This window comes from Tiliqua scincoides, chromosome 1 (genome assembly GCF_035046505.1).
Source record: "Tiliqua scincoides isolate rTilSci1 chromosome 1, rTilSci1.hap2, whole genome shotgun sequence".
Classification (NCBI taxonomy): domain Eukaryota; kingdom Metazoa; phylum Chordata; class Lepidosauria; order Squamata; family Scincidae; genus Tiliqua; species Tiliqua scincoides.
This window is the reverse complement of record NC_089821.1, coordinates 120,072,170-120,085,018: the sequence shown is the minus strand read 5'-3', so window position 1 is coordinate 120,085,018 and position 12,849 is coordinate 120,072,170. Positions and strand designations below refer to the sequence as shown.

Sequence of the window (12,849 nt, the reverse complement as noted above, 5' to 3'; positions counted from 1 at the left end):
GGACCCTGCATAGCTCATGCGCTGTGACGGCGGTTGGGGGGACCTCAGCGAGTGGACTCTAAGCCCCGCCCACCTCCCAACGGCTGGGTGCGAGAGCCACGCCGGGGGATTATGCGGCCATGCTGGTTCCGGGGCCCCCTTCCGCGCGCCAGCCTCTCACGTGGGGTGGAGGAGGCGGGGCGGGGAGTGACCGCGCTGCTCGCAGCCGTGCGTGCGTGAGGCTTCGCGGAGTCCGCCTGCTTCTGTCGGCACTGCTTGAGCGCCGCTCGCCTCTCCCGCCCGTCGCCAAGTGAGTCGGGGGTGCCCGGGGCCTCGCAGAGCGGTGTTGCCCCCGCCCGGCAGGGGGTTCAGTCCGGGAAGGGGCGCTCTGCGCACGTCGACTGCAGGGCTCGCCAGCCAGGAGCCTAGTGCGGAGCGTGTGGTGGTGCAGAGGGTGTGCTGTGTGAGTGCGGTGTGTTGGGTGTGCGGTGTGGGTACTGTGTGTGTGTTGAGCGGTGTGAGTGAGTGCAGGGCTGTGTGTGTTGGGACTCCGTCCTGGGTGGCCGAGCTGCGTTTCCAGCGCACGTGACTACTGAAGACCCCCTTGCAGCTTCTCTGCGTGGCGAAGCGTGCTCGGGGCCGGGGGGTGCCGTCGTGCATCCGTGTGCGCCTGCAGCCGCGGGCTATGGCTCCGGCCGCCGCCACCGCAGCAGCAGCCCGCGTGCGCGCGAGGCCTGCGGCTGGCCCCGCGTTCCTTGGGGCATACTCTGCTCCGCCCCTTGGGAACGGGTGGGCGCTCTCGCTTCGGCGGAGGGGCTTCGGGCCTCGCAGGCGCTTGCGGCAGCGAACTCGACTGGGGAAGGCGCCACCAATTGCTTCGCCTCTGCTGGGGCTCCCCCCGCACACGTGCTCCAGCCCGGGGCTTCTGCCCTCCAGCTGCTGGTCCCTGCAGCAGCTGCTGCCCTTGGGAACCGCTGCTGGGGTCGGTCTGCTGCCTCTGCGTGCGAAGACGGGCCTCTCTCGTCTCTGGCGGTCTCACTTCGGTGGGAAGAAGTTTGCCTTCCTTGCAGTGACGCTAACCGGGCAGTAGGGGGAGACGCGGCTCTTCTGACCTTGTGTGCGGACCTGATGGTGAATAGAGCACGTGTGAAGGCCTAAGGGCAGGCTTGGCTCACCTGCCAGCTCTTTCCCTCCTTTTCTGTGCGCCAAAAAATCTCTGTTCTTCTGATCCTCTTCGTTTTAATTCGCTGCATACTGAAGCATCCCGCATTGGACATTTGTGTACCTGCAGGGCCTCCAGAGTTGTCTTAGACTCTCCCACCCCAGGGCCGGTGAATGTGCTCAGCTTAGAGGTGGATGAGTTAATGGCATGCTCCACCAGCCGTGACTTAGCAGTGCTACTTCTCTTTCTCTCTAAATGAATTTTCAGAACACAAAATGTCATTTGATTTCTCAGGATATGTATATATGTATTGTAAGTATAAATACATATGGAAATCAACGGTGTAGCTGCTGACTTCGTATACCCTTAGTTAGTAGCTGTTCTTCCTGCAGGGCTGCTTTAAAGAAGAAATAACGAATGGTGAGCTAACATCTTTTTAATCCTAACCCTTTAAGCTGTCTGCCAGCAAATATCCATGCTGTGGTAATGGTGGAACAGAATAACTTGCTGTGTTAGTTCACAGGATTCTAGCTGCTTCCCTCTTTTTTGACATTTGGGCAGGTTCAGTTGCACGTAGTGCCCATAATGCCATTTTTAAAAACTTGAGTTTTCTATTTGAGTTATTTCAGGCAGTTTTTGCAGCTTACGAAAGGTCAGTTACAGACTTGGTTCACACGCTTCACAATTAGTACATTTCTAGTTGTGTTAGCACTGAGATTTTAAAACACTTTATTTTTGTCTGTTTATAGGAATGCTTCGTTTACCAACAGTGCTGCGTCAGATGAGGCCAGTGTCCAGGGCACTGGCTCCACACCTTACAAGAGCCTATGCAAAAGATGTCAAATTTGGAGCAGATGCTAGAGCCCTTATGCTCCAGGGGGTGGATCTTCTGGCTGATGCTGTAGCTGTCACCATGGGACCAAAGGTATCGCAATGATTTTGCTTGAATTATTTGAAAACTTATTTGTATTGTGTTGGAAGCTTGAGCCAAATCTAAATTCTCTAGCTGTTTGAGATATAATGCAGTCAAAGTTGAGAGCATTTAAGTCCCATAGATTTTTTTCAACAGAAGACTTGAGTGTATGCTTAAATTCCTCCTGTTGAAATAACTGATTAAAAGCATTGTACTTTAGCTAAATTATGCAGTAATCTAGTGAAAAATCTTAGTCATAATTTGGCACTTGCATACTTATCTTTGTTGACTTAGAATACTCTGAGCAGGCCAATGAGGAAAATTATGTGGGATGCATACCTTAATGCTTTTTCCCCATTTGTTGTTGGACTTATTCCTCCCACTTTCTCCTCCACCCCCCCCCCATTAAGTAACCAATTAAAGCCAACCAATTAGGCTGGCAAATAAAGCTTTAGATGGCCAGGCCTGCTCTTCTCATATAAATTGATATACGTGATGCTCTGTCCTCCTAGCTTAAGGGCTGTTGGCAAAAGAGTAAGAAATGTGCACAGCCCCATGTGGTCTTCACTAGCATTTCTCCTGGGCACCTTGGTCCAAGGGTCAAACCAGTGAGGAGTCTCTCTTTATGCTTGGTCTCCTGTTGCGATGTAAAGGGAGAAGTACAGCAGTATTGGCTGGGAGAGGAAGAAAAGAGAGGGCAATTTGAGCAGGGGATTGGAAGTTCCTCCCTCGGTAATTGTTTAACTGAAATTAAACAGTTAGTTAGCTAGTGCAATCTTGTGTTAAGAGGGCGTGTAAATTTTACTGTTCTCTGACATTCCTTTTGATCAGTAGTCGTATTCTGCTAACTAATGGGTTAGCTGCCAGTGAAATAACTTTCTCAGGCACAAAAATTGTGTTACATTAATATTAAAAAATTAATTGTGAACATCAGCAGGCAATAGGATTTGAACAAGAGTCGGCTTGTACATAAGCATTGAAAGCTGATGTTCAACTTTATGGCTGTGTTTTGTTACAGGGGAGAACGGTAATTATTGAACAGAGTTGGGGAAGCCCTAAGGTGACAAAAGATGGTGTGACAGTGGCCAAGGCAATTGACTTGAAGGACAAATACAAGAACATTGGAGCCAAGTTAGTTCAAGATGTAGCCAATAATACCAATGAAGAAGCAGGAGATGGTACTACAACTGCAACAGTACTGGCACGATCAATTGCCAAAGAAGGGTTTGAAAAGATCAGTAAAGGAGCAAACCCAGTGGAAATCAGGAGAGGTAATGATGTTGGCTCATGTTTTCCACTTGGGGTTACAGCACTCAGTTCTGGGAATGTTACCAGTTTTTTCCTGTTGATTTCTCTAACACTCAGGAGGCAAGCAGCATGGCATCAGGTTTTTCCTTATACGAAGGGAGGATTGGGGTGTCTGCTTATTTTGATATGTTGTAATATAGCACTATTCTTCCTGGGCATCTTGGTCAGTATATTGTGCAACTTATTGTGCAATAAGTTATTGCAGCCTTGTGCATTGTGTATTGATCATTATATTTCCTGATTGTTGGTCTTCTGCAAAAAGATAAAGCAATTTACGTATGATAACCTCAGAATACGTGTGCGCGCGCGCAGAATCAAGGCACTTAAGATTTGTATGCATATCCATACATTTGTATACTGACAGTATAGTAATTGACTGTTCTTAGTCTTTAGTAGCAATTTGCATAGCTGTACTAAAGAATAAGGTGCCTCAATGGATAGCCACTTGTATTGAATTTGAATATTGAATTGAATATTGAATAGGGTGTGTAGCATTCTCTCCAAACAGTGTAAAATGCCCAGTTACATCTTACTGTCCTAGTGCAGCACTGTTCTGCATGTAGCAGCTGTGTGAGTGGCTCTTTTTGCTGGCCTTCTGTACTTTTAATAAAGAATCTTGAGTATAACCAATGTACCACGATGGTGTTTGTAAAATATAGTGGTACCATGGTCGATGAGATATATACTCTCATCTGATCTTAACATGGGTAGTGGCGGGGGGCGGGACGGGACTGGCAGCAATTACAGTATACTTTTCTGTCATGATCCATTCTTGATTGGTTCCTGAAAATGGCCCTTATAGCAAAAATCCAGTACAATTATTGAGCACAATGGGAGAAATCTAACTCATTCTAAAGCAATTTCATATTCACTGAAAATCACCCAGATTGGCTAATACCATAAGGAAAAAGTTGTTTGGCATGGTAAGTAATACAGCAGGCTCTCTGTATCTGCAGGGGATCTGTTCCAGGAACCCTGGGAACTGAAATGCATCAGGTGGTGCAGTGTTGCAATAAATTAACCTGGGAGCAATGCCTGGCCATCCAGATGTCACATGTGGCCTTCCTGCAGCTCAGAAAACTGCCAGACACAACTGGAAGTTGTCATTGTGAACCGGATGTGACTTTTGGTTGTGTCCCTCCCTCTGTAGTCTTGGCATCCAGAAGATGAGGGCCCACTGTAATGTTATATAGCAGAAATCAAGTGTTTATTTTTCCGCCTGTATCAATAAAGCAGTAGTATTAGGCAGAGGATGCAAAGTGAGAAGCAGGAGAACATGGTGGTGGTCAGGGAGACTATTGCATGCTACTGATGCTGCACAAAAACAGATAAAAGGGAACACACAAAGCACGTGCCTTGAAAACCATTAAGAAACTGAGCATGGGGATGCACTTCACATCAAGAAGTGAGTCCCATACGGCCGCTTTCCAGACCACATATTGAAAATCTTGGATATAAAGAGGCATGGGTGCAATACTTGCGGTACGTGTAAATAAAAATCTGTTTAGTAGACATGCAAATAGTAGGGAAGATTGTACCTAGTGATTTGCAGTATCTAGTATAGTGTTGTATTTGTGTCTCGGGTAAACGTAGTGCTACGTCATTGTAGAGCGTTTCTGATCTACTTTGCACAGTACTTGTTAAGATATTATTATGCATTACGAATATGACTTGTTTATTTACATGTCCCAAACCTGAGTTGGAGTGTCAGATCTGAGCTCTGACTCTACCAGAAGTGTTCTCCAGTAATCCGGGAGGCTTTCTGAAGCCCAGAGAAGCCATGCATGGCCTCTGCAGGCCTCAGAAAGGTCTCCAGAGGTGTCAGAAAGGCATTTCAGTTTTTACAAAAAGCAGAAGTACCTTTCTGGCATCTCTGGCATTTAGGGAGGCCTTTCTGAGGCCCGCAAAAGCCACATGTGACCACTCTGGGCCTCAGACACCTGCAGTTGCATCTGGAGGTCATATTAGACTGACCTGTGGATTTGCTTAACTGCAGGTTTCAGTATCTGCAGGGGATATGGGAACAAATTTCCACTGATAGTGAGGCCCAACTGTAATTTAAAACTGGTAGCCTTTTCTTATTACTTGAAGCTTGATCAGTGTTAATGTTTGTTTGCTGTTACATGGTTGTACTGTTTTCCCTTAGGGGTAATGCTAGCTGTGGATGCTGTAATTACTGAATTGAAGAAATTATCCAAACCAGTAACAACTCCAGAAGAAATTGCTCAGGTGATGCAAACTGCCTCTTAAATATTTGCCTTCCCTAACTTCTTTGTATAACAAGGAGAGCAGAAGGGAAGAGTAGTACTCCTCTTATATTTAGCAGGACGAGAGCAGCTGTCCCCTTCTTCATTCCAGCTGTCCAGTCACTAGCGAGAGGCGTGGGAAGGGGGTGAGCACAGCCATTGGCCACCACGGGGGGGGGGGGGAGGGATTGACAGTGAGGAGAGGAATGGAAAGGGCGGAGAGGAGGCTTGAGGCTGTAGGGAGGCCGGAGGGGGAGGGGCTGCCACCACCATCATCCTCTTTTGTAGTCACTGTTTGCTGGTGTCTTTCTGCATCTTTTTAGTGAGCTCTTTAGGGACTGGGAGCCATTTAGTTATTTGATTTTATCTGTAGACCACTTTGAACTTTCTTGTTAAAAAGAAGTATTATAATAATAACACAGGTTGAGTCTCTGTTTCCTCACATAGATGGCAAGAATTTCATTAAAGCAAAACCATTTAAAGGACAATGTCCCTTTGCTAGGTGATTTAAAAAACAGCCTTGCTGACCTTTGTGATCTAAGAGAGAGTCATGAAGCAGACAATCTATCAGTCAGTGTCCAGGCATTTAGAAAGGCCTCACTATCTGTTTCATGTGCTCAGGGGGAAGGGAGGAGTAACTTGTGTTGGAGTGAAGTTGTTCTGAGTGCCTGAAGAGAGAACGATTGATGGATTTAAAGAATCCTTCTCATTGTGTTGAGATAAAACTTCAGGGGAAAAATCCGTGAATAATTAGGTTATACCTGTAGAACATATCAAGATAGTTGGAGACCTTTTCTTTAAACTTAAATTGTTGTGCCTATAATCTTGAAAAGATAAGGTTCTTATAGCCAATTTGCTCAATTTGTGCGGAAAATAACTGGTGTCTCTTCTGCAGGTTGCCACAATATCAGCAAATGGAGATAAGGAGATTGGCAATATTATCTCTGATGCCATGAAAAAGGTTGGGCGAAAAGGTGTTATCACAGTTAAGGTATGTGAGTGTGTTTAAGACTTCTGAATTGCTTGGGGTGCATTTTTATAAATGTTTTTTAGAACAGATAAAACACAGTAAAGGTTAATTAAAACTTGCAGTTTCTGGAATAGCATGCATAGTAGTATTTTAGAGTACGTTTGGATAGGTTATTGAGTCTCCTTATTTTATATCCAAATGTGATCTTGAGCATTTTAATAAGAGTATCTTTTACATATAACATAGCTATGATGAAAACTCTGTACATTTCATTACCCTTGGGAGTGGGAAGTGAAAGTGTTAGCTACAAAATTAACATCCTTAATGGCTCTCTTTTGAACTGGGGTTGTGCACAGGGCAAGGGTCAGAATTAACAGATGTACATGTAGCTGATTTCCTGGATATTTTTTAACTTAGGATGGAAAAACATTGAATGATGAACTGGAAATTATTGAAGGTATGAAGTTCGATAGAGGCTACATCTCTCCATACTTCATTAACACAGCCAAAGGTAAGCTGGTGTCAGCTGAACACTGTGTTGTTCTAGTAAGTATGTTTAATGGACTTGTTCCATTGAACCTTTCGTCTAACAAAGATTTGGTGCTCTTACAATAGACCTTTTACAGATAAGGTCTTTATAACAGTGATTCCCAAATGTTTTCTTTTTATAGTGTCCCTGGGTAAGTTGTAATGTTTTCATGGCACCCCTCACTGTGTTTCTCTTTAAATATCGTTTGGCACCGGTAAACTATTCTGTGGCAACCATTTGAGCTTGCAGTTCAGGAACTGCAGGCTTTAAGAGGGGAATAAAAGTAATGCTTGGTTTTTGTCCTTTTATTACTGAATGAAACAAACAAAAAAAACACTGAGGGGGGGGAAAGGAAAGGAAAAGACATAATATAAAAAGATAAAGATAACAAAACGTATTGACAAGCAGTTTGTGTGTAAATCTCTGAGAGGCTTCCAAATGTCCAAAAATATATCCATATGTATTTGTTGGCTATAAGCCATACATTCAAATGTTGACAAGTTTAAAAGGTCATCAGTCCATTGAATAATGGTAGGGGAACACTTATTCTTCTGGTGTTTCTGTTTAAGTGTTTTAGCTACAGTAGGGTCACCAAGACCACATCTTGCACCTAAACAATGTTTCAGGCAAATAACTCCAGCAATTTGATTCCTCAGTCAACCACGTACTATGTAGGCATTGTGGTGTCCAATAAAGTGTAAAACTTTTTGTTGAATAATCACATTTAAAGATCTATAGTGACTAGTTTCCATAGATTGCATAAGACAGGGTGATCCAGCTCTATCCCCTTTCTTTCTAAGCCAGCCATTTTCAACCACTGTGCTGTGGCACACTGGTGTGCTGCAAGTGGTTCACAAATGAGCCACAGGAATTTGAGGGAAGGTCATTTATTAGTGGGACCAGTGGGCGATGTGAGCTCAATACTGGCAGCATGGTGTGCCTTGTCAATTGTCAAAAACCTGATGGTGTGCCTTGACAATTTTAATGCTTTGTCAATCTGCCATGGAGATGAAAATCACTGCTCTAAGGCTTTGTACAGGGGTATCATACTCATTTCATACAATGGGTCGAATAGCATTCATGAAGATATGGGAGAGCCCAATTATGTGGGCTGCAGCTTCAGCAACAATATGTTGCCCTTTACATCTGGCATTGAGGTAGACTTCCTCTAAAATCCACAGGTTGCATATAGTCTTCGTGACTTGTAAACTGTGGTGGACTTTTCCTCCATAAATCTGTCCAATCCTTCTAGGCCAGGTGCCATCAGAACATCCTTTGGAAAGAAGTCACAAAGATTAATTGTGACAAGTTTTGTAATGCATTACATTTTGAGCTTTTTGAATATCTTCCACTGTGATATACTGTGGGTACAAATTTGATTGGCATTTAATCATAGAGTTAAGATGCAATCCAAGAACTAGCATGCATAGGAGACAGTTCCCACATGAAAAGTTCTTTTCTTCCCCACAGATAGAATCCAGCAACACCTGAAAACTCCCTCTTGAAGGTCAAGAGCATCTTTGGAGTAGACATGGGATGTAGCATAAGAAACTACTGAGGGAGAAGGAGAAAACTGCTTACCCTTTTGCATGTACAGAAGTGTCTTTCATTGCTGAAAATTATGATGAGGATACAACTCATTAATGTTTCTGATTTTTGAGAGTTTCTAATGCAGCACAATAATATTATTTCCTCATGTAGGACAGAAATGTGAATTCCAAGATGCCTATGTGTTAATCAGTGAAAAGAAGATTTCCAGTGTTCAGTCCATAGTACCTGCTCTTGAAATTGCCAATAACCACCGTAAGCCTTTAGTTATTATTGCTGAAGATGTTGATGGAGAGGCCCTCAGTACTCTTGTACTGAACAGGTAGGCTCACAACAAGTAACTTTAAGTATGGTCTTTTTGCCAAGTGTTTTTCCATGTAAGAAACTGTATACTATACTACCTGATTTTAACCATTATGACATGAAAGTAAGTCCCATTAGTTTCAGTGGGAGTACTTTTGAGTAAATAGGCTTAGGTTTGTAGCTCCAGTCTTTGAAAACTGTGTGTTTAAACTTGTTCTGTATGACACTAGAACAATAAAGCAAAAAGATGGCTTGCAACAGTCAAAGTATACCCTTTAATGTGAGGTGTGTCCAGAAAGTAATAAGAATATTAAAATCCTTTCCTTGAAAATTTTTACAATTGAACATTGTCTCCTTCAAAGTACGCACCTTGTGAGTGTACACAACACTCCAGTAATTTTTCCATTCTTCATAGCATCCCTGGAAATCTTCAAGTTCAGAGCCTGTGTAGTGGCTTTTTGGACATTATCCACAGTACCAAAATGGTGTCCTTTCAAACCATTCGTCATCTTTGAGAATATGAAAAAGTTGCAAGGAGCCAAGTCGGGGCTGTAGGGTCGATGGGGAAGCACTGTGATGAGTTTTTCAGCCAAAAACTGACAGCCAGAGCACTGTGACAAATCCTGAGTCCCAATTTCATGAACAATTGACTTGGGAGTTCCCATTTCCTCTGCAATCATTCTGATAGTGAGCTGTTAGTCATAGTTGAGAAGAGACCACTGCATCCACATTCTGTTCCTTTTTTGATGAAGACAGGTGTTCTGATCGTTGTTCATCTTCAGTACCTTCTTGTCCTTTCTTGAAGGCCTTGTGCCATCAGTACACTTGTGCAGATGATCATGCAGCTTCTCCATAAGCTTTTCTCATAATTTCCAAAGTTTCTGATGCACTTTTACCCAATTTCACACAAAATTTTATTGCGTACTGCTGTTCCATACTTGCTTGCATTTTTCTTAATACAAGGCACTTGAACAGAGTGTCACAAAAAAGAATGTCTTGACTCTGACAGGGCTGGAATGCAACTGATCAGTGTTCTAACGCAGGGGTCTCCAAACCCCGGCACCAGATGCGGCCCACAGCCAGCCTCTTTCCGGCCCGCAGCAAACCTCTTGTTTCCTGAAAGCCTTTGGCCCACTCAACTGAACATGACCAGAACCGTGCTCTTATTGTGTCTGGAGGGTGTTCTGAGGGCCAGAGAGGTTGACTGAATGAGCCCCATTCATTCATTTATTCACTCATCTAAGTTCCATCTCTATTTAAATTTTATAATTTTCCGGCCCTCCACACCATGCCAGATATTTGATGTGGCCCTCTAGCCAAAAAGTTTGGAGATCCCTGTTCTAATGTATACCTGGCGCCCCACCCCAAGTTACCTTGGCTAGCTTCTCCTTTCACATAGCCCTTCTTGCGTGTAGGAACTTCATTCTCATTGCTTTCTGGTCACACCTCATATATCTGGGTGGTGTGAGTTGAGCATAAATGGTGAAATTCAGTTAAATGAATTTCAGTCAACATGGGAATGGTTTTCCATTTCACTGGGGCTTACTCCAGTTTACCAATCTGATTCACAGCAGGTAGTATCCAGACTAGCACTTTCACTGTCAGAAACTAACTATGCAAACAGCTTCCTCTGTGCATACAGACAGTGTTTTGCTTGTGGAAGGAGTCCTTGTACTTGTGAAGCTCCTGGAGGAAGCTTCTGTTTGCACAGGGAGCTCCTGATGGTTGGGGTGCCACAATTTTCAGCCCTACTTCTGAAGTAATTTAATTATTTGTGAGAGCAAGTTTAAATCAGGACAGCAAACAGTTTTATTCTGAAGGCTGGTTTTGATGCAAACTATTACTATTACTATTTTGATGTGAATTATTACTTCATTTACTATTAGAGAATGAAATAAAATTTAGCATTGTTACAGAATACATATCTTCCATTTTGGTATCTCATTAGGCACTTACATAGGCAGCTATAGTGAGCACCTTTTTTGGACAGACCACTGATGTGATATTTCACACCAAAAGTGTGTGCAACAAGTATTCAGGGTGCTGACATTCTCTCCTCTTTCCTCCCTCAGACTGAAAGTTGGTCTGCAAGTTGTTGCAGTAAAAGCACCAGGTTTTGGTGACAATAGAAAAAATCAGCTTAAAGATATGGCAATTGCGACTGGTGGTGCTGTAAGTAAACACTAAAATATGTCTGACCAAAGTTGTATTGAGAAATTGGAATTGAAGTTATTTTATAAACATTGGTAATAGTAATGCAAAACTTCTTATTTGTACATCAGTAGTTATATTTGTGTTCTAAGTTAAATTGCTGTTCAAGTATCTTGTTTGTAAACCATGGGTTGGATCCTAATCTGCATGAGGGAATTGAAGCTCCGCAGGAAATCTTCACTGTCTACTTGTAACCCCCCATCTCCTTTCTGAGGGTCCCAAGTACGGGGGTGGTACGTGAAGCTGCTGTGGTGAAGAGTGGGTGAAAGATACCTTGAGCCTCATTCAAGTTGGAATCCAATCCTTTTAACTGTAAGGTTATACTACTGCGCAAGAACTAATCCAATTCGTTGATTACTTAATACTGAGAAAGAATAAAATTGGCCCACAAAATAGTGTAAACTTGTGAAATCTGGGGAACTATTGGAAGATAAGGTTATTTATAAGTAACAGGAACTTGGAAAATCTTGAGAGAACATTGGTAGTGTGATTCTAAGTGTGTTTACGCAGAGGCAAATCCTATGGAGTTCAGTAAGGTTTTCTTTCTATCGCTTAGGATTGTGGCCATAACATGCCTATCTTCTTGAAAGGAATCATTTCCCAGCAGAAGTTGATTTTAAATATGTGAAATTGCAACTAATCTTTAATGTGCTTGGGTTTCAAGCTTACAATATTATTTGTTCTAGGTGTTTGGAGAGGAAGGTTTGACCATAAATCTAGAAGATATTCAGCCTCATGACTTTGGTAAAGTTGGAGAAGTCATTGTGACAAAAGATGACTGCTTGTTACTGAAAGGGAAAGGCGATAAATCTCAAATTGAAAAGCGTGTTCAGGAAATAGTTGAGCAGCTAGAGGTTACAACAAGTGAATATGAAAAAGAGAAGCTGAATGAACGCCTTGCCAAACTGTCTGATGGAGTAGCTGTACTGAAGGTGAATATTCTTCTTTTTCTAGAGTAGGGCTCTTAGGCGCCCTTCCTAATCCTTCCCCCCAGTCAGTGGCACTTACTGTTCCATCTCAGCACCGTTCAATCTCTCAATTGCTGCATAGGGATATTCTGGGCAGTTGTGTCTGCCCAGACAACCTGCTGCATAGCCTGCTGGGCCATTGGGCAGTAGACACAATTGCCCAGAGTGTCCCTGTGCAGCAGTGGAGGGGGAAACTGAGCAGCGGAACAGCAAGTGCCGGCTGTGACTGGGAGAGTTTTGTCTGGACACAGTGGTCTCCAGGCTTAAGGTTACACAATAGACATCACTTTTTCCTCACTGGATTTGAGAAGAGAAAATGTGGTTTAATTAGAAGCCACTCTAAAACCTGCGTAATGTTTCCAATTACCTGCTTGATTTGAGGAAAACTTTGAGCTACCTCAAGATATAAATGATCAAGTAAGTATTCTATCTTAGGTTGGAGGAACAAGTGATGTTGAGGTGAATGAGAAGAAAGACCGAGTCACTGATGCTCTCAATGCCACTCGCGCTGCTGTGGAAGAAGGCATTGTTCTAGGGGGAGGCTGTGCATTGCTTCGGTGTATTCCAGCACTAGATGCTTTGACTCCAGCCAATGAGGATCAGAAAACTGGTAAGTAAATTGTAATATCTATCCATATATGGTGTTACTGTTTCTATTTAGAGGTATAGATTTTGAAATTCGTTCAATGCCTCTACTTCAAAAACTCTTGCA

The 12,849-nt window shown here is 43.3% G+C and overlaps 2 protein-coding genes across 2 annotated transcripts in view; one reads left to right on the top strand and one right to left on the bottom strand.

The window, feature by feature from the left end:
* Positions 1 to 159: 159 nt before the first annotated feature.
* Positions 160 to 12,849, top strand: part of HSPD1 (heat shock protein family D (Hsp60) member 1) — a 13,737-nt gene continuing 1,047 nt past the window's right edge. The window contains exons 1-10 of the mRNA XM_066616706.1: positions 160 to 289; positions 1,891 to 2,066; positions 3,073 to 3,325; positions 5,509 to 5,591; positions 6,504 to 6,599; positions 6,996 to 7,089; positions 8,809 to 8,977; positions 11,031 to 11,130; positions 11,856 to 12,101; positions 12,573 to 12,747. Coding sequence (XP_066472803.1) covers positions 1,893 to 2,066; positions 3,073 to 3,325; positions 5,509 to 5,591; positions 6,504 to 6,599; positions 6,996 to 7,089; positions 8,809 to 8,977; positions 11,031 to 11,130; positions 11,856 to 12,101; positions 12,573 to 12,747 — 1,390 coding nt within the window. The 5' untranslated portion in view covers positions 160 to 289; positions 1,891 to 1,892. The remainder of the gene's footprint in view (positions 290 to 1,890; positions 2,067 to 3,072; positions 3,326 to 5,508; positions 5,592 to 6,503; positions 6,600 to 6,995; positions 7,090 to 8,808; positions 8,978 to 11,030; positions 11,131 to 11,855; positions 12,102 to 12,572; positions 12,748 to 12,849) is intronic.
* The window catches only part of COQ10B (coenzyme Q10B), a 25,428-nt gene continuing 20,127 nt past the window's right edge, over positions 7,549 to 12,849 (bottom strand). Inside the window, exon 5 of the mRNA XM_066616907.1 lies at positions 7,549 to 8,380. Coding sequence (XP_066473004.1) covers positions 8,276 to 8,380 — 105 coding nt within the window. The 3' untranslated portion in view covers positions 7,549 to 8,275. The remainder of the gene's footprint in view (positions 8,381 to 12,849) is intronic.